We start from the raw sequence: 24,607 nt of genomic DNA on the forward strand, positions 1-24,607 counted from the left end.
CGTCTTGGCTGTGTTTTTTAATCATACCCTACAGACAACCCTGTGCTCTCAATCTGGTGTTCAGCATCGGACTTACTATGAACTTGGAGAAGTTGGGCTGGGCTATACCAGCACCACCAGAGGTATGGTGCTACTGTGGTGACATTTCCAGAGGAGGCAGGGCTGACATTTTGGGGATGGATGGGGCTTTTAAAAAGGTAAAGGAGGTGGGTGAAGCCTATCAGAGGCTTAGCATGCTTATTTTGCTTGTTATACTGTATATTCAAAATTGAAATCCTAACAGCAGCTCTGCCTTTTGCTTTCAGATTCCAACAACAGAGTCTGGAAAGTTTGCAGGGCCCATAAAAATGGGAATGGGGACTACATGAACACGTGGGATTGTCTCCCCTGCCCTGTAATGACTATCCCCAGAGTTCCTGCCATATTTTAAGTACCTAGAAGATAAGATCTTGAGGAACCTTCTGCCAACAGGGTAGATAGGTGTTTTTCAATCCTGTTTCATTTGGGTAAAAGGAATTGAATGAAAAGCAAGTCTAGCATACTCTACTTTCTAAGTGCATTATTCTATTCCTTGTATGTGAATTGTGTGCGTTAGTAAATTTATATATACATTCAGAAACGAGAACTGTATGTAAACTGTAGGTTTTTCCTAAGCTGGCTGTTATTGACAGCAGTTGGGGATTTCAACGCACTTTGTATCAGAAGGTCAAATTTAATCAATTTCATCTGGAGTTACTGTCAGGAGGATGTCTTCATTTCTTCGTCTCACCACCATGGCCAGGGTATCGTCGTTTTGTACGGCATCTGTTACATCATGGGTTGAAGTGACTTGTTTCCCATTTATTGCTGTAATGACATCACCATCTTGCAGGCCAGCACTGCAAACAAAACCAGGGCATCTGTATTTTAAACCATGACCACAAGAAATGTACTGATAAAATTCATCATCATGGCAAAACAGTCAGATATCCCCAGCTTACCTGAGAGCAGGGCCATTTCAGAGCAGCTTCTTGATCAAGTCATACACATGCTTGGTAGAGAAGCCAGCATTTTGGAAACACGGTTTTAAGAACTGTGATGCTGATGAAAACCTTACTCTTCTTCCTCCCCAGTTGGCCAGGAAATACCCATAGGAAACTCAGAACTTATTGACGTGAGATGTCTTTGTGTAAAAGTGATGTTGAAACATGGTTGAAACATAGGATAGTGAAGACCACCAAAAAGGTCTCTCCAAACTAAGGAGGCAGACATCAGATGCGACACAGTGCCAACAAATGTAAAGTGTTGCACTGAAGGGTGCTTGAGATGGCCATGCCTGACCCAAAAAGAAGGTATAAGTGCTATGGATAACCTAGTGAAATGTGGCTGAGTTCACATGTCATGATAATTCATGGTCTGCTGAGACAAGGCTGGTTCAATAAACTCAGTCGGTTGGGTTTGGATGTCACCCTAATGCAGAAAGAGTAGTTTGGAAACCCCAGGGGCTGCTTTTACACACTGTATTAAGCCAAAATCAAGCAAAATAAATTCTTGGCTTAGTGTAATGTGTGAACCCAGTCAAAAGAGAGACTTCTGAAGAAGGTTCAGAAAAGCTGGACAAGTCTTTGGGCCGTCTCTGGTTTGCACCTTGTTCCAAGATAAAGTATATGGTAAACTGCCTTGACTGTTCTTTTTGAGCCAAAAACAACACAGAAAGGAAGTAAATAAAGTTTTGGAATATAGGTAGCTCCAGGTTGAGTTTTGGAGTCCTCGGTGCTCTCTGAGCTTGGCTGTTTGCTTGCAGATGTTTCATTACCCGGCTAGGTAACATCATCAGTGCTGGTGAGTGTGGGGTTTGCTCCCTGTTTATATATGGTAGCTTGCCCTGCCAGTGCTGGTGGGGCTGTGGTTTTCTCCTTGGTGGTTCCTTGATTAGGGTATTGTGTTCTGCTTGATTGTTTATCTGGTGTTAATCCCTGCACAGGGAGCAAACCCCACACTCACCAGCACTGATGATGTTGCCTAGTTGGGTAATGAGATGTCTGCAAGCAAACAGCCAAGCTCAGAGAGCACCGAGGACTCCACAGTTCAACCCAGAGCACATGTTGTATATGCTCTTCTCTTCAAAACAAGCATTCACCTCTTACCTTGCAGCAGCTGTTCCTTGTATCACTTCATAAGCATAGACACCTGAGGTCAGGTTGGGAAAATCCGGATCATGCCGTCTCAGCTCATGGATGAGACTAAAAGAGAGAGAATGCTCCACCACCAGAAGCATCAAACTCTCATAAGGTATTTCGAGTATGCTCTTCCCATCTTTCCTCATCTCCTCTCCCCAACATATATTAGGATTACAATTCTCATCCTAGTTAATGCAACCAGAGGCGAACACACCTGGAAAATGCTCGGTGAGGGAAGGCCTTGGCAGAGGAAAAAGTAACAGGTGTAACACCCTTCTAACTTCCTCAGATACTCTCAAAGTGATAGAAATTAAGGGATGATAGAAGAACCACTCTGGGTCCCAAAGAATGTGGCAAATTGTGGAAGCAGCCTGATGGGTAAGTATGAACCCGGGGCATCCATGGAGGGAATGTCAAGATGGCAGGTGCAACTGTGCATTCAAAGCCCTGCCTCTTTGTGTGTGTTATACATCCACCATCTTTGACACTTCCACACTCTATGGACATCCTGGGTCTGCCTACTCGTGCTAAAGTGGCACTCATCAAATGTTAATTTTACTTGTTTACCAAAGAGTTAACTTACTTTATCTGTCAAAGCAAATCCCAAAGCAGAGAGATGTTTAAAAAGTACAATAAATGACAAACAATTAAAATAGTCCCAAACAACTCAGAAGGCAGAGCAGCACCAGTTTAACAAATGTCTGGGTGAATGGTCATATCTCTGAGTATGCGTTAGGTTTGTCGTTCCAATATTCTATCGTTTACTCTGTGGCTTTTAAATTGCTACACAGAATATTAATCCAATAAATGGTGACATGTAGCATGCAGCTAACCATTATATAAGCAGGAAGTGATGTGAGATGCCAATTTCAAGCCAATGGGCAAAGAGCAATATGGCCACAAGCACTGAATGCTAAGTGAAAGCACCACCACTCCAAGATCCAGATGGCCCCAACCCTCTCAGCCTTTCACAAGTCCTTGGAGACCTGAATGTTTCCCCAGGCATTTGGGTCAGGGAGGAGATGAACTCTGCTACTCCTGGTCATTAATAGTTAACCATTTATCCTTAGGCGTTTTGGGGGGGGTTGTGTGTTTTTAATCTTGTTAGCTGCCTAGAGTCCCTTGTGTGAGATGGGTAGCTATATAAATTAGATACAGACAGACAGATGATAGACAGATAGAGCCTGTATAAGAACAAGTAGGATGGAAGGACAGAGGAACAAGAAAAAAGAACTTACTTGAAAGTAAGAGGGACCATCCGGAGTCCCAGATACTTCTTCTTGGAGGTAATCTTACCTAGAGAGAGGCAGGAAGTGAAAGTGTGCTTCAAAGGCCAAGTAAAAAAAGATGAAAAGATAAGGGTTAGTTAACACACTAGTTCAACATTCTCCCATGGGGTGGCTGCCACCATACATTGTACTGGCTGTATCCAAGAGTCACCTTACAAATTTCTTGAGCTACTACTACCTTTCAGCTGTCGGTTGTGAGATTCTTCCAGAAAGCGGCGGATCCGATCTGAGGGGATGGCAAAGGAGATGCCAGCTGTAACCTTCAGGGTGTTCATTCCAATGACTTCACCATCCTGTTGAGAGGAGCAGGTGAAAATGGAAAGATTCATCTTGGAGGAAGAATCTGGAAAGGGGGAGGACCTTTCAGTGCAACATTCCAAGGTCTACGGTGGCTGACTTTGAACACTGTGAACTTTATTTGGTTTAAGCTAAGACTGATGAGTGGACAAGGTCAGCCGATGAATCTTGGTTTGTCTTAGGGAAATAAATCGTGCCTGGCTTTTGGCCAACAGATTGCACTCTGGATTAGCATCATATGCATTGGGCTGTGGGGTCTAGAGTAGGGCGGTTGCAAAGCCCTGGGTGTTGGGTGTTGTACAATTTGTCCAGATGCTTAGATTCTAGTTGACATTGCCTTTCTATTTTAAGTGTAAAACATCCCGAGTCATTCCGGAGTCAGGCAGCTTCTAAGTCTGTGAAATGAATACATAATTGTTGTTTTCTTTAGGGTGTCCCCGTATGAACATGTAAAATTTTGCGATGGTGCCCAGGGTTTGAAAAGGTTGCCAACCCTGCTTTAATTAGCTCACTAGTTTAACTAGTGCTGTAAGGCAAAACAATTAAAAAGGAAGGAAAACCAGCCAGGAATTATCCAAATAAGCAATGGTTACTTGGCTGCTGTGCAAGACTGAACTCAGCTTGTTTCTGGCTTGTTCATCAGACAATAGTTTAGACAGACCAAAGCTCAGAGTAATGTTTCATCATAAGAATAAGATAAAATCAGTAGAACCAGTATTTAAGTGGTGGAGGGTGGGAGATTACAATAAAACCAAGGGCTATATCAAACACAGAGAGAAATTTTTTTCCATTTTTTAAGAAATAAAATTAAATACCCAAGAATATTTCTAAATACATCCAATTTATTTGTCATATTTATTTAATTGTCATATTTCTTTACTGCTCATCTCGTATTATAACGACCAATGCATGTAGACCAAATTCCCTAAATGGTATTTTTGCCAAAATGTATTGCCCCAAGTTTACATAGCCCTGTAAATAAATAGCCCATAGTCCACAGCCCTGGTCAATAAAAAATAAACAAAAGCTCCAGTGTTTTATGCTGTTATGATTACATGTCTCACAATTCACTTTTTATCACTCTGGATTAAGCACTCAGTGACAGATTCATACATTCTGAGTAATACTGTGGTTTGTTTGGTTTGGGCTTTTTGGTTGTGTGAATCCAAACAATTGTGGCTTATTCCATGAACCATAGTTAAACAAACTGTGGTATTAGAAAAATTAATAAATCCTGGGAAATCTTCAAGAAGGCGGAACATTGTTGGGGTTTAGAAAAGGAAAAGAAAAAAAATGGACCTTACCAAGTTCACCAATGGCCCTCCTGAATTTCCATACTGTGAAGGAGAAAAGAAGGGACTGATCATCCCATGGAAATGGGTTCTGCTGCCAGGTGTTGCCCAAGTATCTTAAAAATATAAGAAGAGCTGTAATAAATGGAACAAAAGCTTCCCTCTGGGATGCACAGCCTTTTGCTTGCTGCCAAATTTCAGAGGCGTGAGCTGGGATGCTCTGGGATCTACGGACTGGAGTTCAAGTCCACATGCAGCTTCAGTATATAACTGTGATAGTCCACCCCTTCCATTCCACTGGCAGCTTTAAGAGAAGCCAGATATGAAACTAGTCAGAATTGTGGAAGGGGGAGAAGGTGGCAGGAAGGAGTTTCTGCATCTACTACTTGACAAGGGGGAGTAACCCAACCCTTTGCCCAAAATTGGGGCAGCTCCACCTACTCCTGGAAAAGCCACAGAGAAATCTTACATTGATAATGGCATCGGTCTGGATATATTCCATGTCAGAGTCCTTCATCCCAAGCTCCCTGCCATCCCTCTGGGTACTGCTGACGATTCCTGTTGTCACCGTGTTTTGCAAGGAGAAGGGGCTCCCCAGCGCCACCACAAACTCCCCAGGCCGAAGATCAGAGGATCTGCCCAGCAGGAGGACTGGAAGGGCTTCCTGGCACAGGGAGAAAAACACTCAAAACTCAGGCTTGGAGGCAACTACTTCTCCTAGTCCCCAGTGGTGAGCCATAACTGGGGAGTAAGGAAATGAACAGGCAGAAAGGGTGGTAGCCTCTCTCACCAATGTTGTTCTCTTTCTATTCCAACCTTGTACAAGAGAGTTTCTTGCCAGCTAGTAAACATGCCAAGGGAGAGGTTTTGCCCTGCTGGAAGGAGAAGGCTAAACTCACCTGGGTGTCTACTTTGAGCAAAGCAATGTCCAATTTATGGTCAACATCTTTGATTTGGGCATCCAACTGGTGGCCAGTTTTGAGCTCCACTTTGATCCTCTGCTTGTTGGTCAGAACGTGGGCATTGGTGAGGATCAACCCATCCTCGGACACGATGAATCCTGAGCCACTGGAGACCAGCACCTCTTCCTTTGTGTAGAGCACCCTGACCCGGGATGATAGACAAAAACCATAACAAATCCACTATGGCCAACTTTACAGTCTAAGCCAGTGTTCCTCAACCTCAACAACTTTAAGATGAGTAGACTGGGGAATTCTGGGAGTTGATGTCCACTCGTTTCAAAGATGCCAAGGTTGAGAAACACTGGTCTAAGTCAAGGGCCTGAATAATTAACAGTCAGTCTGTCTTTCTCTCTATGGAACTGTTTAGAAGCAGTCAAACTACAATTTAGTTGTAGTACTTTTTTCTCTTTCTAAACAAGGGAGAAAGGTAGGTCTCCAGCAGCTTTCTGGAGCAATTCAACACAAACCAGCAAAAAACAGCTACAACGGCTTGGTTAGTACCTGTGATACATCAACACAATTCTCACCTAATCTGAAAAGCATTTTTACAGGAGTTTCCTTCAAATCTTTTATTTAGTAGTAATGCATGAGTTAAATGGTGAATACATGAAGGAATAGATTTTAAACACATTTAAAAACACATTTTGTTTTTAAAAGGCTCGAGTTTTGCCTGAAGCCCAGGAAGAAAAGTAAAATTGGGAAAGGAACCAGCATTTTTTGCTGGAATGTCGGTATGTCATAAATGTTGCAAGATCAGGAAGGAGCTGAATTGGAACTCTGCGGGCATTGTTTCTCAACCTCAGGAACTTTAAGAGGTGTGGACTTCATCTCCCAGAATTCCCCAGCCAGCATGAATTCTGGGAGGGAATTCTGGGAGTTGAAGTCCACACCTCTTAAAGTTGCCAAGGTTGAGAATCACTGATCTACTCCATAAATACTACTGGCTGAACAGATGATCACAAGAGAGCTCTGGAATTAACAAAATAAATTAATCATCACTAACTTACATCCTACTGACTTCGGTGGATCTGTTTCAAGCCTGCCTAAATTCAGACAATATCTTTCATTCTTAATTTTTTTGCAAATTAAATCCAGTACAGGCAAGTACAAGGGATAAGAAAATCCAAGCAGCCTTATTCAAAGCAGGCTTTAAGTGCTGGTGGGAATGCTTATTTTGATATTTGGTGTAAATCTTTTCTTTTTTCTCCAGGTTGAAATTCTTTTGTCCCTGCATCTCCCATCTTTTAAAAGTTTGGAGGAGCAGGTGGTCAAAGGATCTTTAAGCAGAAGAATAGAAGGGCAGATGCAAGGTCATCCTCAGTACCTAGACAGCGTTTGGTTAAGGTCAGTACCTGTGGAGATCAATCAATTTCATCTAGAGAGACCTTGGTCAACATTCCGAGCTACAAACAGTTTCTCTTACCTGTGAAAGAGTTCCAGGTGGACCACAGCAGGAGCAATTTTCTCAACCACATCAGCAATGAAGTTAAATTTGTTCCTTAGGCTATTGGGGTCCACAGCACCTGTAGAACAAAGTCTCCCCCAGTTCACTGATGCATCTTAAAAGCCAGTGAGATGCAATGCTAGAACACATGGAGGTTTGGGGTTCAATCCCTCCATTCCCTTAGAAAGCCCTGCAAGTGATACACCAAATTAGATTAAACTGGATGAGCAACAGATTGACCTACTTAATATAAGGAGGTTCTGTAAACATCTTTTCCTAATCTGGTATCATCCACAGAGATAGAGAGGGCTCCAATTCCCATCATCTCTAAGCAGCTGGTGAAGAGACAGCAATATTTTTTATTGCACCCCAGTGCCACAGAGACCACAAACCAGACAACAAAGCACATACAACTCCTTCCTGGCTAAATTAAGTACTCCATGTTTGCTTAATCTCAATTTGCTGAATAAATCTCAATTTGCTGGACTCACACAGTATAGAACAGTGTTTCTCAACCTTGGCAACTTTAAGATGTGTGGACTTCAACTCCCAGAATTCCCCAGCCAGCATGTGGCTGGGGAATTCTGGGAGTTGAAATCCACACATCTTAAAGTTGCCAAGGTTGAGAAACACTGGTATAGAATGTAGTGAGTAGGCATCAAGCAAATATACTGAGCCTAAACCATGGTCTAGAAATTACAACCCAGTCAGGAAACCACACCTAATAAGATAGTAGTTTGTTTTGTTTGGACTTACCACACTGTGTAAATCTGCTTTGGCTCTCTGAGTTAGTTTCTCTCCCTTCAGTGCAAGACTGACTTGACTGCTCCTTCACTAGGGCTGGTAGAAGGTGATATACAATATACTGTATCATGATCTAAGGTGATTGGCTACTTTGCCTAAGTCTAATTAATTAATCCAGTTACTGAGATCTGTACACTATGGATTTGGTGAATCCAGCTTGTTGTGGTCCATTCAGTCATACTTCAGCAACTATGAATGAATGCAATGTGCAAACCAGGGCACTGGCATCATCAAGCCCCAGGGAGATCGGCACATCCCAACATTATTATTATTATTATTTATCTTCTATCCTGCATTTATTATTTTTTACAAATAACTCAAGGCGGCGAACATACCTAATACTCCTTCCTCCTCCTCTTTTCCCCACAACGACCACCCTGTGAGGTGAGTTGGGCTGAAAGAGAGTGACTGGCCCAAGGTCACCCAGCCAGCTTAAGGCGGACTAGAACTCAGTCTCCTGGTTTCTAGCCCCTTGCCTTAACTACTAGACCAAACTGGCTCACCCTTCCACAACCGAGGCACATTTTAAAAAGGGTTCTCCCAAGCCAGCCCTCTCTTCCCATCACCTTTAGTGTCCAGGAAGGCTGCTAATCAGAGTTCGGCGCCTGTCCTTCCAGCTGCCGTTTTGACCCGAGTCTGGCCACTTGCACGTGGAAATGTGCCTGGGGTTGGGGCAGCTTGCCTGACTCTGAAGTTTTTCTTTGCAAGGGAAACGGTGACTGGGAGTTTCATCGCCTGCGAACTCCTACCGTGGTTGGCCAGGGTGCAGCCCAAGTGGTTTGGGGACCGGAACACAGCCCTCCTTCCTGGCAAACGAGGTTTCTAGCCAAGCTGGGGCCCCAAGCCTAGGAAGCCAGCACCCACCTGCCTGTCCGCAGCTTCCCTTAAGGACGGCGACGACGGGTAGCTGATAGCCCGCGCGGGACTGCTGGTTCCGGGCGCGCAGCTGGCAAAGGCTACGGTAGGTGCGTCCGTCGCTGCCGCAGACAGCCCGGGGCCCCTCGGCGCACGAGCAGGTGCCCCGTCCGCGGATGGCCGGCCGGCGCTGGCAGAAGAAGCCCGGGGCGCAGAGGCCGCCTGGCGCGCACGGCTGGCCCTCGCCCGGCGCGCAGACCCAGCAGCAGCCGCAGCGGTCCGGCCGGAGCTTGCCCCCGACGGCCAGGCAGGCTTGCGGGGAGCGCGGCGGGCAGCGCAGCGGCTCGCACTCGGCTGGGCAAGGCGGTGGAGGGCTGGACGGAGCGGCGGCGCCGCCGGCCAGCCACGCCGGCAGCAGCAGCAACAGCAGGAGCGGCGCCTCTGCCATGCCGCGGATGGTGCGTCCGCAGGAACCAGACTGGGCAGCCGCGCCGACGGCTTGCAGGCTTTATGCAGTGAGGCCGCGGGGCTGGGGCCAAGGGGGGGGCGGAGGCCCGTGAGTGCTGCCCCCCCTAGTGTGTAGTGGGGGCACGCGATCGCGCATCCAAATCTAAACTGGACGGGCAAGGTTCTCCTCCCCCGCGAAGACCAAGCGACCACGAGAACATTCCATGCGAAGCAGAGGCTGTCAAAGGCGGCGGGACGGAGTCGGGGCTGCGGCGCTGGGCCAGGACTTTAGACGGCCGCCTGTGATCCTAACCCCCTTCCTCTCTCGCCCCAAACCCCGCTGTCCAAGGGGCTTTTTCCTATCTTTTAGGAGCCCTTAAAAGGCTTGGAGAAGGAAAACTTGGCAGAGCACCTCTTCCCACAGCAGTCTACCCTTAAAAAGAACTAAAACACTGCTTTGCAAACTTTTTCCTTCATTACCCAAAACCACTTATCAGGGTCCTTTTTACCCAACCTAGGTCAAACACCTCAAGTCAGTTAAATGGGTTCATGTGTCGTTACCAAAATAAAAACCACTTTTACCCAATTCTGGGTAATTTACCCAGGTTTGGGGAGCACTGAATTAAAAGGCCTTTCAGCCAAGCTCAACTCGTGGTGACTATATGAACATGCCCATGTAGATTTCTTGACAATATTAACTGAAGTAGATTGCTTATATTTTTTTTTCCAACTTCCCAATTAATACGGTGGCCACAACTACACAATGCATGTGAAAAAGTGATGGCTGTGTCTATCTTTACCTTTTATTTAACCCCCCTCCCTTTCTCTGCTAGATGCCTCTAATCTAGAATAGCCTTGGAGTATACATCCAGGAACAGGACTTACTATCATTATATTCAAATACCCACCTTGTTGAATCCAGCCAATTGGCCTTTATTCCATAAATAACAATTCAACACACCATGATTAGTACATAGTATGAATCAATCATCACACATTTGCTACTGGCTACATCTGACGGGCTCATGCCAGAGCCGGAAATAAATATTTAAAATAAATCCAATCTCAGCCAAGGATTGCATGCTCCCTTGCTGGCAGATGGAAAAAAAAAAATGCAGGCACAACAACATGTTTATAGTGATAGAAGTTTGATCCTTCAAATAAACAACATATCCTGTATGATCTCACAAAGTTTATACGTCATTTTTGTTGTTGCCATGCTGGAAAGTATGAATTAATTTTCGTAGTTAAAATTAAAAGTGGCAGTTTAAATTACTCGATAGACAGGAAGAAAAACAGATTGAAACGTTCACACATTTTATTAAGGAAAAAAACTCCACACATTTATTAGCAATTACTCATACCAGTCAAGCAGATCTGTTGCAAGAATTTCACCCAAGGGAGAATAACTTTTTCTGTAGGACTGGAATTAAAGCTGGGAATTATTAGCAGAACTGTCACTGATAACTGTTCAAAGCAGTTACATTGCTCTTTTTGGGCAATTTGTTCGAAAAGAAAAAAATCAAGAAAGCCCAGCTTGGATTTCCCCCCCCCACCCCTTGACTCTCTAGGTGGGTACCTGGCAAGAAATTCAAACTGGTATATCCGCTCAATTAAACCAAACATTGCTTCAGTGGAACTCCATTGGCTTGAATCCCAGCATTTTGACTTAGCTAGATCCTGGATAGTGTTCCTGAAAACAGGAATCATCAATGGGAAAACAAATTTATGGAGCAGCCCTGTGAAATTTAATCAGGTTGGGTTGCACTAGAAAGGGTGCTGAACACTGCATCTCAGGATCACTCAAGGAAACTGAGAGGTACCAGACTCAAAGCAACTCCATCCAATCCCATACCAGGTGATTTTTGGTGGATTGGGGCCATTCAAAAGCAGCTGTGAATTTCTCCAGCTGTGTATATGAAGAGAAACAAATGTATTTTGTCCTTCCCTTCATCCTTGTTATACACACATTAGCCTTGTTTGGTCACCCCTACAAGATTAAATTGTGGGACCAGGAACATCACAGTCTTGTGTCTTTTATCTTCTGCACTGGAGGTGTACAAGGAGTGTCTGAAAGGCACAGCATTCTCAGGTGGAAAGAGTGTACAAATAATGCAAAAAAAAAAAAAAGATATGGTAGCACCTTTCCCAACTTTTTATTAAAAGTTGTGATAAAAAATCAGAGTCCTGATTTTTGGCTACCATAGATGAATATGAATTTCCTCCTACTATGTCTACAAATAAAGCAGAATCCTTGATGTGGATCTCAGTGCCCATTCATGAAAGAGGATGAAGCTGGATGATGGGAAAGCCATCAAGGAATTCGTAAAGATGCTGCCACTGTCCCCTTTGGGTCTCTGTAACTCATTCAAAGACCTCAACAAGGTTCTAAAATGTTCAAGGCAGGAATATTTGTGTGTGTGTGAGAGAGATAACACAGAACAGGTACCCAATCTTAACATGTGCTACTTTTTAACTTCCCTTCCTTTAAAATGCCCAGCCAGTGATGCAACTGGAAGACTTTTGTCAGATTGGAAGGTAGCAGAGAGAGTCAACTGGAGGAGATGTCCTCCAGGATTGTAGTGTGCTTTTTTTTCCCCTCAAGCAATTGCAAGTGGGGTTTAGTGATGCCTCTGGAAATTTGGCATCTTAGACCAGAATGGGCAGCCTTCTCTTAAGGGTCACAAACTCCCAAGGATATTCAGTGGGTGGGAGTGGGTATCATACGGAAGAGTTGATGTGGGTAAAGCAAGTCGGGGTAGGGACATCCATCACTCTGACTCCCATTTCTCTTCCCTCAATATCTACTTTTTCTCTTTCAAGCAGCAGACGGGGGAATGGACAGAAAATCCTTATGAGGGGTGAACCAAACAATTAAAGAGGGCACATGACCTGGACTAAAAGGCATTTTGCTGATGATCAGAGATTTCCTATCATAGGCCACCCCTCCTGAATCTCTATGACAGCTTCGCACATACGTACCACTTGCCAATGTTTTTCATAACATGTGCTCATAATATTGGCCAGTTCTCTTGCGCATCCCAAAGGTTGTCCTGCATGCACGTTAATTACAACAGAGGACAGGACCAAAGGAAGCCCTTCCAGGCATGGTTCAGACTCAGCAAAGATACATGGGTCATTATTTACCAGAAAATCTAGAATGCAGATCAGGTAGAAATTCTTTTGTTTCATCCTAAAAAGAGATTTAGCTGCTCAGGGGAAAACACCCCAGTACCTTGCTTCTAAGCAGATTTACTCAGATGCGGATTGCATTAATCTTAATACATTTTCATTATAAATGACTGTAAGGCATCCCTTTATACTTGGGAATACCTGTTTAACTCATTAGGGATTGTTTAATGCAAATATGTGTAACTAAATTCCCCTGAAAAGCAGCTGGAATGAAGGCTGCAATTGTGGGCATATGTACTTGGGAATATTCTCCCCAATATATATATTCATGTCTTTCAAACATTTATACCAAGGTTTTCTTTGGGAAGAAACATCAGCTTCACAAGTCCATTGTTTACTTCCAAACAAGAGAGCCAAGTGTAAGACTTAGTTCACAAAAAGTCAGTGAAAAGCAACATACTAGTAGCAAATCTGGTACTGTAGTTATAAAAACAAAGGACAGAGGGAAACAGGCCAGCCTGCTCAAGAGAGGGCCAGGTAATCCATTATGTATTGTTATTGTTGTTATTATTCCACCCAACTCCAATGTATGGTAAGAAGGCAACATGCAAGGAGATTTGTAAATAGGACTAGTTCTTGTCACATTGACTGAAATTTTGATTACAGCTTTCCAAATTTCTTCAGTAAATGCTATTTTTTCCCAAGTTGCTGAATTTTCTTGCAAGCTTTTCTAAGGGGTTCCAATCTGCTTGAGCAGCTAAAACCTGCCACCAACTTTTTCCTGGAAATCTTCCAGCCTGTTTAAACAATTGTTAAGATGGATAAAAATGGAGCAGAAATTTTTGCGGGCATGGACAGATAGACTTTATCTGTTGAACTTTGCTATTGTTTTCTACTGTTAAAAAGTAGACATGGAGCTCTAGAAAAACAGCTTAGTGTTAGAACAAAACAAACCCAAAGGCAATTAAATTGAAACAATGGTTAAACGTGATTTTTAAAAACAAAATTGAAGGGAAGGCCTGATTGGCCCAGTATGAAGTCATTCATTTCAATACTGCAGCACAAGTTTTACCAGGGAAGTGTTCAGTGGGAGGCAAAAAAGTCAAAATGGTGGCTCATTAATTTAGTGGCCGTGACCATCTTGACTTTTTGGCCCCTCCCATGCATGCCCCTAATTTTTATATGGAGTTCTTCCAGATGCGGATTTTATTATGAAATGCCCACCCTACTCACAACACTTGGGGATGAGGTTTTGGATGACCCTGTTCTTTTATAAACCTCCTTACTTCCTTTCTACAGAAAGAGACGTCCTTCATCTGGAAGCAGGCAAGAGACCCCTTTTTCAGCGGAAGAGCAAAGGGTCAAGATGCAGAATCCCGCAGTATGTCCCATTTTGAGTGACGGGCCAGGTGCCCATGTGGCTTTTAAGCCCCTTTCTTGGGGGAGCCTGAGACACAGCTTAGTCCTGGAGCATCCATGGTGATGGAAACTGTTGTATAAAAGAGTGCTGAATGTGGAGCTTGGATACAATATTTAGTTTTGTAAGAAATCAAACACTAGAAGGAAAAAAGGAGGCAGCACAAGATTCTGGCCATAATTTTATGTATTAACAATGGTTTAAAAATCTCAAAAGCAAATAAGTGGATGAAAGCTGTGATTGTGTGTCCATTGGTTTGGGAATAAGCCCCATTTAACTTTTCAGGACCCTTTTGCAACTAAGCATGCATACAAGTGGGTGTCAAAAAATCCGGTGGCCCACAACATAATGCCTTACCGCTCTGCTTTCTTTCTTGCCTCCCTGTCATCAATGGTAAAACCAGAGAACAGCGCATGGTACCTGATTTTAGCAGAGCTTACTTCCAAGTCTGAGCACCGAACCTTCACATAAGGCTGTGGACCAAGTTATACCCATAGCAAAAATTCAATTACATCAGAAAGGAAAAAAAAAGATGCAAATGATTCAAGTTCCTTAAATTACACAGGCTGCAACTAGAGCTTTTCATTTTCTTTTGAGGGGGTAGAATAATGTGGATGATTTAAGCCAATATTCTTTTCTTGCAGTACCCATGACGCTTAGTGAAAAGTGCTCCAAATTCACCTATTGCTTCACATCTCAAAACAAATATTATTTTGCTTAGTGCTTAGCATGAATCTGAAGCAAGGGCAAAATAGGCATCATACTGCATTTTAAAAAACTCTTTTATGTTCCTGAATTAATTGAAGTACGAAAGGATGCACACCTGAGTATCTTGATATCACAGACATTCACACATTTTGTAAGAGTAGTCTTGACCCAGTTGAACACAGGATTTAACCTTAAGCCTATGGCTCAAAACAGGAGGGTGGTTCCTCCTCATCTGCTCCACAGAATGCTTCCTGCCAACTAATGGAAGCCAGGATGTGCATCATACATCTGGAATTGCAAATCTGTACCCCATCTGCTGTGCTCACAAAATCTCCTGAAGTTCTATCCTCTTTAAGGGGAGAGTTACACTCTGAACAGCAAGCTTGGGTAAGATTACTATTTGGAAATCTCGTGCATACAAGGAAATGTTGAAGAATGGAACTAGCTCTCCCTAGGAAAGCCTTTCTCCTGCCTCTCCTCACCATTCAGAGCCTCCTGCCCCCTCTACCTGCTGACTTGATGCAGACTAGGAACTCATCTTCATTTATCAAAGCTTTCCAGGTAGCCCCGGCCTGTAAAGCTGCACCCCAGGAAAGGCTAACAGGAGAACAAAGCAAGAAGCTGGGCTTTGTTTGGGAAGGGTGGGACTTAGTTCTGTTCTCCTTCTTCATATGACAGCCATGTATTCCTCACATTGGCAGCTCCAACATCTTCTGAACTAAATTTCTTCTGCCCTCCAGCCCAGCTGTCCTGAAAATTCTAGAGGAAGAGGAAGCAATCTTGCAAAGGCTACATGAGGTCTACGTCCTCCTGCTGCTTGCAAGATGTTCATTCCCACTCATCATAGTAGATCAAAGTGTTGGGGCATACCACCTGCTTGCACCCCCAGGTCCCCAGGATCCAAAGGTTACTGGGAAAGACCCCGGTTTGAAATCTTGGTGAACCCTGAGCAGTCATTAAAACAATTACTCAACTCTAGGAATCACTATCTGGCCAGCATAAGACAATGTCATTGCTCAATACTAAACTATCATTTGGTATTCACTATGGAAAAAGTATTTTGGTATCTCCATTTTTTTTTTCACAGTCTCATAGACCCCAGACAAGAATAAAAAAAGATGCTCTTTCAATGAGGATGTGCTTGCTCTGTTTCCTCTCTCCAGTTTTTTGAAAATTCCCTTCTTCTGTGTGGATTTTATGTATACCTCATTCCCAGCCTGCTTTTGAATTTCTTTAGAATGTGTGGGGTGATGTTTTTCACCCTACTATACTGCTCCTTGGTAGCCAAGGGACTGAATTCATTATCCCTGCTAGAAACAATTGTATTATGAAGGGCTCAAAATCTTGGCTACCTTGTAACTCAGGCAAGTACCAGAACCTCATATTCTCATCTGAGAATTTCACCCATGAGAGAGAGGAAGTGAGGGAGGAAGGCGGGCTTCCCCAGCCTACATCAATCAAATTGAATGGGGAAAAATGCAGAATATATATATCTTTTTGGCACAGTATTCTTGAACAGCATTCCAAGCTCTCTTCCAAGACATAGTCTAAGCTTTGGACATAAAGCAGGATGAGCTGCCTTCAACTCATCCACTGATCAAGCAAAACCACTCTGTTGCTGCTACCAGAACAGGAAGGGAACATATACTATGTGGCTGTTTGGTCCAGGTAACTCTAGTAAAGAAACACCTTTTGCACAAGCACACAGACAGGAAAGCATCATATTCATCAAGGCCTCCAGCTGAATGATATGGCCTTCCCTCCACTCGACAGGAAGCAACGATAGTGGAATGAACAGCATCTCACGGCAAATGGGGCGGGGTCCATTGCATGGTTCTACATCCTCAACAGACTTGAAGCAGGACCATCTTGAACATGCTGGCACCCTCTGAATTGTCCTGGTCTTGAGAAGGCTCTGGCAGGGCATGCGGTCCCCACATATGTGTAGGTCCTTCTCAGCTTTAAGTTTGTTGCATTGCAGTATCTGTTCCATCTCAGCATCTGGAGCAGGTGCAAGGTAGCTGGTGTTCATCCAGAACATCCCACCCTTAGATTGCCTGTTTCCTGGCAACGTCCACCCTGCTGTGCAGTCACACGTCTGAGGTTCGGATGTTTTCATCATCCAAATCAATCAGAAAGCGGTGCTCTTTGGAGTTCTGGGGTTCCGACCTGTGCCGGAGACGCCGGACCTGGGGGTCTCCAGCATCTCGCTCAGCAAACAAAGGGGCAAACCCAGAGTTGCTCAGCTGATCAGCCTTCTCCTTTGACCCTGGCTGCTGCTTCTCTTCCAACTGGGGCACGGGCATCCACGGGAGCCAGCAAGAAGTGGCAGGGCCTTTGTGACCAACCCCGGACTCCTCTCCTCGCTGCTTTAGCCGTGCGATGGAGGATGTGGCGGAGCTGGACAAGGAGGGACTCCCTCGTTTATCCATCGAGACTGACCTCACCAAAGGCATTTCCTGCAAGGCAAGGCAAGGAGATCAGCTGCGGCTCTGATCGATACACCACCGAATAATACAGGTAGTCGTTGGTTAACTGCGGTGAGACCGGAATTCCCATCGCTAAGCAACCTGTCATGAAGTGCGACATCGCATGACTGCATGGCTGAGCGACAGCAGTCCCTGCAGTCCCCACTGTGGTCATTAAGTGAGGATTGCGGGCCATTAACTGAGGACCTGCTCAGAAATTCCTGCTGGCTTCCAACAACCAAAGTCAATGGGGAAGCTGGCAGGAAGGTGCAAGTCTCAGGTAGTTTGCCAACAGGCCGGCAGGCAGCTCAGCGGCTGCTGCTGGGTGGGGGAGGCTGTTTGAGGGTGCTCAGGTGGCTGGCAAGTCACCGGTGAGTGCAGTGGGGCTGGGGGGTTCACAAGGGTGTGCGGGTGGCCAGCAGGGTGCGGTGTGAGCACAGCGGGGCTGGGGGAGGGTGCACAAGAGTGCAAGAAGCCCCAGAGCTGTGGTCCCTCCCAGTGTGTGGCCAGGATGGTGAGCCCAGCAAAGGGGAGGCAGGTGGGGATGATGAAGATCAGCTGGGGGCAGCAGGGGCGGTGGTCATAAATGTGAGCTGGCTTGAATTTTTATCACATGATCATGGGGGTACTGTGACGGTCGTACGTTCAAGGACCAGTCGCAAACCCATGTTTTCAGCGGTCGTAACTCTGAAACAATGGATGTTAAGTGAGGACTACCTGCAATGTATTCCAAAAGTATGTTGCTGCACCATTCTGCCATCACCAAATTTGATGACAGGTTCTCATTTTGGTGATGGCTATAGACAAAGGGTGTGCACAGCATTGATGTCAAGTTCTACAGGAATACACGTCCCTGAGCATAAAATTCAGCTTCCTGGGAATCTCACCTTTCATTATAATCCAGTGATTATAATTGCAGGAGTTGAATACCCTAAGAATAGGGTGCTTGAAATGCTTTCTGGACTGTAAGGAGACATGACATGATGGGGAAAGCTGGGACCTTCTCAGATTTGATGTCCTGCAACTACCTCATCCTTGACCATGGGGTGAGACTGCTGAGAGTTGTACTTGAATCATGTGCTAAGGTTGAATCATGTGCTAAGGTCCACCACCCATGCCATGGACTCCTTGGCTTAAAACAAACCAACACACTGGCTCAAAACATTGGATTTGGGGAATAGGGAAAGAGAGTTAAAAGGTTTCTGGAGTCTGCATTGTTTGAGAACAAGTTTACCTAATGCTAAAGTTCGGCCAAGTTTCTCATGACAACGGCCCAAAGCTGCAGATAGCTTAATGGCCCAAATAACCCCACACCTCTAATTTTCCCTGGTCTTCCCTGCAGCCCATTTCTGATCTTGTATTAGTGGTCCATATTTATTTATCTTAAATACTTTCTCTTCAGATGGCTGGAGAGAGTTCTTCCGGAAATGAGGTCTTTTTCAAGTTTGCTTGAAATTATGAAAACCACCGATGTCTGCTCCAGAAAAGCAAAACCAAAAAGTTAACTGATGCCACAGTCAAAGGGGAAAGGATATGACCTACTCTGGGGCAGCTCTTTAAGGCCTGTACTGCACCCGAGATCTCTTTGATCCAGCTTTTCATCTCTTCAGGGCTGTAGGCCTATCAGAAAAGAAAAAGGGAAAAGACACCATCAGAGCACTGTGAATAGGCTGAACAAAACTGATTTATCCCACTAAGCTCATGTGTTGTTGGTTAACTATTTGTGGTGTCCTTGTGTCTATTTCAAATGAGGATGCTTCATCCCTCCCTTTACTCAAATACAGAAATATAATAAATCATAACTATTTGTAAAATTGGGAAGGGCCAGAGAAGAGTTAGTTAAAAGGGCCCGGAAAGGACTTTTAATCTGGTGCGGAAGGGTTGACAGAAAAAGCAAAAGGTAAGCCCCTCTGAGAAAGCTGTTACAATGACTACTAACTAGGATGCAGCCAGCTAAAAGGCCCTCCCTGGGATTGCTTGCCTCATGACATTAGAAGGAAACAACCGGAGCAGGGTTTCCGAAGAGGATCTTAAAGTTCAGGAGAAGCTGATCTTTCTTAAGTCACTCCTCCATGCTTGTTCACAAGGAGAAGACAAACAATTTCCCTCCCCCATTCTTTCTTTCAAAACCAGCATTTAAATACTTGGGTCAGAAAACATAATCCCCAGTAATTTAGTAGGTAATAAATATCCTTTTTAGACCCCATCATTGTCAAGTAGCAACTAGTGGGTGGGATAAACACTTGTAAAATAAATGTGGTTATTATCAGAAATGGCCTGTGATGTCCCACAGGGGAGCTCCAGAGGGAGTATGACCTAAAATGGACTCAATCTGGTCTCTTCTTCTGAACCCTTTTAACCTGGGCATGAATTCCAAGTTTCTTCTTAGCCTTTAAATTTTCCTCTGCTCTGTAGGAACTGCTGAGTTTCAGCTCCATCTTTCTTTAGAAAGAGAGGACACATCTGCCCTCACATTCTCTTCCCTCCAGACTCCAATATTTGCAAGACCCTCAATAGATGCTTAGGAATACTAGCTATTGCAACCCAAAACTAAACACGTCCATACTTTTTAGCCTTCTCTGGGTAGACTCTTCCAGAGAACAATGGCAGGGGAGGAGCCGAAGTCCACCTTCTGCCTGCAAGCAGCCCAGAGGCATTTGGATACCCACTGGGAAAAACAAATGCTGGACTAAGATGGGTCTTGACCTGATTTTGTTGCCTCCCTATTCACCCATTTCCACACCATCTCTCTTTCACAGCATGACATAACAGGACCACCAGAATCACTGTTTTTACACTGCCAACATACAGAAATCCAATAGCCATGCCTTTTAAAACATTATTTGAGAGGTCCAATAAAGCCCAAAACAATATTTTCTGCTGGATTAATTTCATTTTTAAATCAGAAGAAGTATATTTCACACTCATTCCTTCATTTACACCTGGACCCGTTAGTTCTCCAACCCTGGATATTCCAATTCTTTGGTCCACAATTCAGATTTAATTACTGACAACATTGACTTCTGTTCAAGTGTTGCATCTCTTAAGGAACCTAAAAGGTGGGTAGAAGTGGGGAAAGGCCCTTTCTAGACTTTCCCTTAAATTGTTGAAGTGTCCTACTTGTATTCTGGCGGTATGCAAACATCCACCAGAGGGCAGATATGAGATCTGGAACGTGTGTGTAAGTCCCATGCATGTCCTACTTAGTCCTACTTAGCAAAAATGCAGATCTTGCTAGGTTCTGATCAATACGGTTTTCTCAAAAGTGGAGAAAGCGCTTAGTCTGTCAAACCACGAATGAAAGCTCTCATTCTGCCCTCTGGATGAACTGTCTCTTGATTAATATCTGGAGGGTGATATCTTGTAGTTTTAAACAGCACTTAAAATATTTCTTTTGCAAGTCCTTTACGAAGCCAACAGACCTTTTGCTGTAATTGCTTGATGTAGAGTTAAGTTATGGTGGTGCTAACATTAGGAAATGTCTTGTTTTGAATACCGTACTGTTTTATTTTGATAGCGGTTGATATTGAATTATATTGAATTGATTTACAGGTATGGACTGCACTTAGTTGTAAGCATGCACTAAATGAAAATCAACAGGACCACTGCAATACTAGCACTATAAGCCATACAAGGTCAGCAGAAATCCCCATGTGTGGCTAACAGCTGGCTATTTGAGTTTAAATCCATTGCTTTCACACCCAGAGAATAAATAAATATACACACAGACAACTGGAAAAGAAAAACAAACCCCCAAAAGAAGGAAAAAACCAGCAGGATCACAACTAAAAATATTCAGGGAAAAGAAAATTTTTGCTGCTCTGACTTTTCCTCCCCCAGCTGTTGCCCTCCAGATGTATAGGAACTCCTGCTAACCACATTGGCTTGGCATTCTATACTGAGGTTAAAGATTTAGGCAATGGCTGCAACCAGCAGAGACAGGATTGAGCTAGACCAGGAAAAGGCAACCTTTTTTTGCCTGGGAACTGTCGATGGAAGAGATCTTCCATTGACAGTAGAGAAGTTACAGGTAGTCCTCACTTAACAACCATTTGTTTAGTGGTGGTTTGGACTTAGGATGGTGCTAGAAAACCTACTTGTGAATGCTCCTCACACTTATGACCGTCGCAGCATCCCTGCGTTCACCTGATCACAATTCGGGTGCTTGGTGATTGGTTCACATTTATGACCATCCCAGTGTCACGTGGTCATGTGACTGCCATTTTTGATCTTCCCAGACAGCTTCTGGCAAGCAAATCAATGGGGAACCACATGATTTGCTTAATGACCACATGGTTTGCTTAACACCTGCAATGATTCGCTTAGTGGCCACCACAAAAAGGTTGTGACATCAGGTCTGATTTGCTTAATGACTACTTTGCTTAGCAACCAAAATTCCAGTCCCAACTGTGGTTTTTAAGCGAGGACTACCTGTACCACTTTCATCTCAATTTTCATTTTCCAGTTTTCCTCTTTGGAAGGTTCCAGGGACAGTTTAAGACTGGAAATGGGTATGTTGCTTGCTTAATTAATCATGGGGACCCTGCAAAGGTGACGGAGAGCCATATGCAGAGTGCAACTTGCCCATCTCTGTCTTAAAAGACCTGCACCATCAGGTGAGTCTGGCAAGCTGGAATAAGATCCTTTGGTTCTCAGCTGAGGGAAACTAGGTCCAAAGAGCAGGTCAGGTGGGGTCTCCATTATCTAATCCTTTAATTGGAAGGATCTAAAAGCATTCAAGGCTCTTGTAGCTGGAGAACACAGGAATATATACCAGCTGAAATGCCCACTTTTGCAGAACCATGGCCTTCCGCAAACTGATGGGAGCCACGCTCTCATGCACAAGTGCTCCCCTCACAGCTGCTTACCCAGTAAACAAAACACAGCCAACCGTAACTCCTGGACAGGTGCAAACACTTTGCAAATATCATTCTTAAAAACATCTACGCCTACTCCATTGACCCTGCTCTTCCCTTCTAAATCATTCATATACAAATTCACATTCATCTGGTACACCAATTCCCACACACACCTCTTTCTGTCCTGCACACCAAACTCTCCCTCCACAGAATTCTGTGCTGGGTCACTGCGAGGGAGAGGGGATGGAAGGTTGCTGACCTCCCCCTGGATTCCCTACCATTGAAAGTGGCTGGTTTCTTCTTGTAGGGAAACCAGATGGCCAGTGAGGACATTTTCTCTGCTGATCAGAAAAAAAACAGGTAAAGCTTCCTGGTGCTTCTTCATGCTACGCATTTTGCACACAAAGATTACAAGCAGTCCACAGGTTGCCCACATTTCCCAAAGCTGGGGTCCCTAACACAGCATCCATGGACACCAAAGGTGCTCCTGGATAACAAATTTGGCATTCGACTCCATCTCTGCCCCCACTTGACATTTCTAAGCCATTCTTCCAATTAAGGGAGAGAAAAACTGATGTGTGGAAAAACACACTGCTAGCCACTGTCATCAACTCAATTTCCAAAGGCCCATGAAGCTTTCTTAGAAAATAATAATAACGAAAGGTTGAAGGTTGGGAATGTGCTCATCACCCCAAAGGTAGAGAGGTAGGTGGGAGGGGAAGGGGCCAGAGAGACGGCAGCAGCATTCTGGCTAATTGGTGCATTGTAACTTAGTTATGTCTCCCGTGACAGTCATTGTGCAAATATGCAAACCCTCTCTTCCCAGCAGGCTTTTTATGAGCATGGCTGCAAAACATTGTCAAAATTCCAAAAGTGTCCTAGGGAGACAGGAGTCAGCTCAAATTAATCAAAAATCCTGTTGCATTGTGTTTTTCCATTTAGAGGGTGCCTGATGAATTGCTCCTGTGCTGCCCCAAACTTCAAAAGATGATTTCAGCTATCACAGATCTTGGACAGTCGTTGATTGCAACAAGGGTATTCTGTGTTATTTTCTCTTTTCATTTGTTGGGAGGGTGTGCTCTTGGTTAAGGTCCAGACTTCAAGCAGTTAGCCTGTGTAATTTTAAAACTTAATTAACTAATTCCAGGCAATGGTACTTAAGAAAAAAATCCGAGACAGTCTTGATAGGAAGATGTTGCATCTCAACAGAATTCTTATAGACGAACACCCCACACAATTATCTGGAGAAGTTCACATTCATTTTTAAGAAAACTACTCGTGTCTTTAAAATGCTTTTGCACACAGCTCTTAGCTTCCCAACATCTGGTGCTTTCCAGATGTTGTCCCAACATACCTGAAAAGCAGTCCTATTCTTTACCTGGGGAAAGCTCTCTTACTGCAATCTTACACAAATTTCCATTTCTATGTTTCTCATTTGTACCTGTACAAATAACTTTCATTATGAATGTGATGAAATGGGGAAGTGAGATTGTGGCAATGGCTGGATCCTCACACTTTGTGTCTCCCTAGGCATACTAAGCCTCACCTCATTCACCCTTTCTGCTTGACAGCCTGTCGCCAAAGCATCCTGTCTGGCAGGGGAAGACAGCCTTCAACCGCCAAAAGCTAAATTGATTGCCTAGCAAACTAAATTAAAAAACACTGCTGTCTCCACTGGGAATCCATTTTTAAACACACTAAGGCTTACCAGCCTTCTGAGAAACCAGGGGACTTTCAGAAACTCTGAAACATTCAACAAGATAAGCCTGCTACGAAGTTCTATGGCTGATCTTCTGGAATACACAGCATCCTGGCTGCTGTGAACAGAAGCCGTATGTAAAGTTTCTTGTGGTAACCACAGGTCATAACTTAGGAATGCCATAAAATACAGTAAAACGACAATAAAACAGAGAATAAAACTTTTGGAGATGGGCGGTGATGAAATTTGAAATATTAAATAAATAAAGTATAGAATAACAGAAGGAGTATTAGATGTAAAAAAGGTTACAGCAAAATAAAGCCAAAGCTACGATTAAGAACATAAATATTCCTAAGTTTAAATGACAGCAGAGCAAAAGTAACAACTTGGTTGTTGACAGCTGGAAACACATCTGCAAGAAGATAGTTCAATTTTTCAAGGTCGGAGCCCCTGAGTTCATCTGCCATTAATAACTGTATGTAAGCCACATGTAAACCAGGCTCCAATCATTGGAAATGGGGGTGGGAGCCCAGTGACACCCCTTCTTAGCAGCTGCCCCCACATTTAGAACATCTTGCCTCCTGAGTATGGAATGCCTTCAACTTCCTGCTCTTCAGGAAGACTGGTTATTCTGCAGGGGCCTTGGTCTCTAATGGTGGGAGGACAACCTTGTAATTCGTTAGCTAGTGGATTTTGATGTACTCTTTGTGAATATTTGTTTTTTGTTTGATTTTCAACTATCCTGAAGTAGAGTCATAGGAGTTGGAAAGAACCA

General features: G+C 44.0%; 2 protein-coding genes across 6 annotated transcripts in view; both read right to left on the minus strand.

Moving 5' to 3' along the window:
* Positions 1-712: 712 nt before the first annotated feature.
* HTRA4 (HtrA serine peptidase 4) lies at positions 713-9,550 on the minus strand. Its single transcript, XM_063311298.1, has 9 exons — positions 9,112-9,550; positions 7,423-7,522; positions 5,933-6,141; positions 5,507-5,697; positions 5,050-5,082; positions 3,627-3,741; positions 3,398-3,455; positions 2,127-2,222; positions 713-878 (listed from the first exon to the last, which is right to left on the minus strand). The coding sequence occupies exons 1-9, from the start codon at positions 9,548-9,550 to the stop codon at positions 713-715; spliced, it is 1,407 nt and encodes a 468-aa protein (XP_063167368.1).
* A 4,716-nt stretch (positions 9,551-14,266) lies between these two features.
* PLEKHA2 (pleckstrin homology domain containing A2) overlaps positions 14,267-24,607 on the minus strand; it is a 70,686-nt gene continuing 60,345 nt past the window's right edge. For all 5 annotated transcript variants that reach the window (XM_063311598.1, XM_063311596.1, XM_063311597.1 and 2 more), the window contains 2 exons: positions 18,817-18,894; positions 14,267-17,265 (listed from right to left, as the gene is read on the minus strand). In XM_063311598.1, the coding sequence (XP_063167668.1) occupies positions 16,897-17,265; positions 18,817-18,894 (447 nt within the window). In that variant the 3' untranslated portion in view covers positions 14,267-16,896. The remainder of the gene's footprint in view (positions 17,266-18,816; positions 18,895-24,607) is intronic.

Source organism: Candoia aspera, chromosome 9, assembly GCF_035149785.1.
Source record: "Candoia aspera isolate rCanAsp1 chromosome 9, rCanAsp1.hap2, whole genome shotgun sequence".
In the NCBI taxonomy this organism is placed as follows: domain Eukaryota; kingdom Metazoa; phylum Chordata; class Lepidosauria; order Squamata; family Boidae; genus Candoia; species Candoia aspera.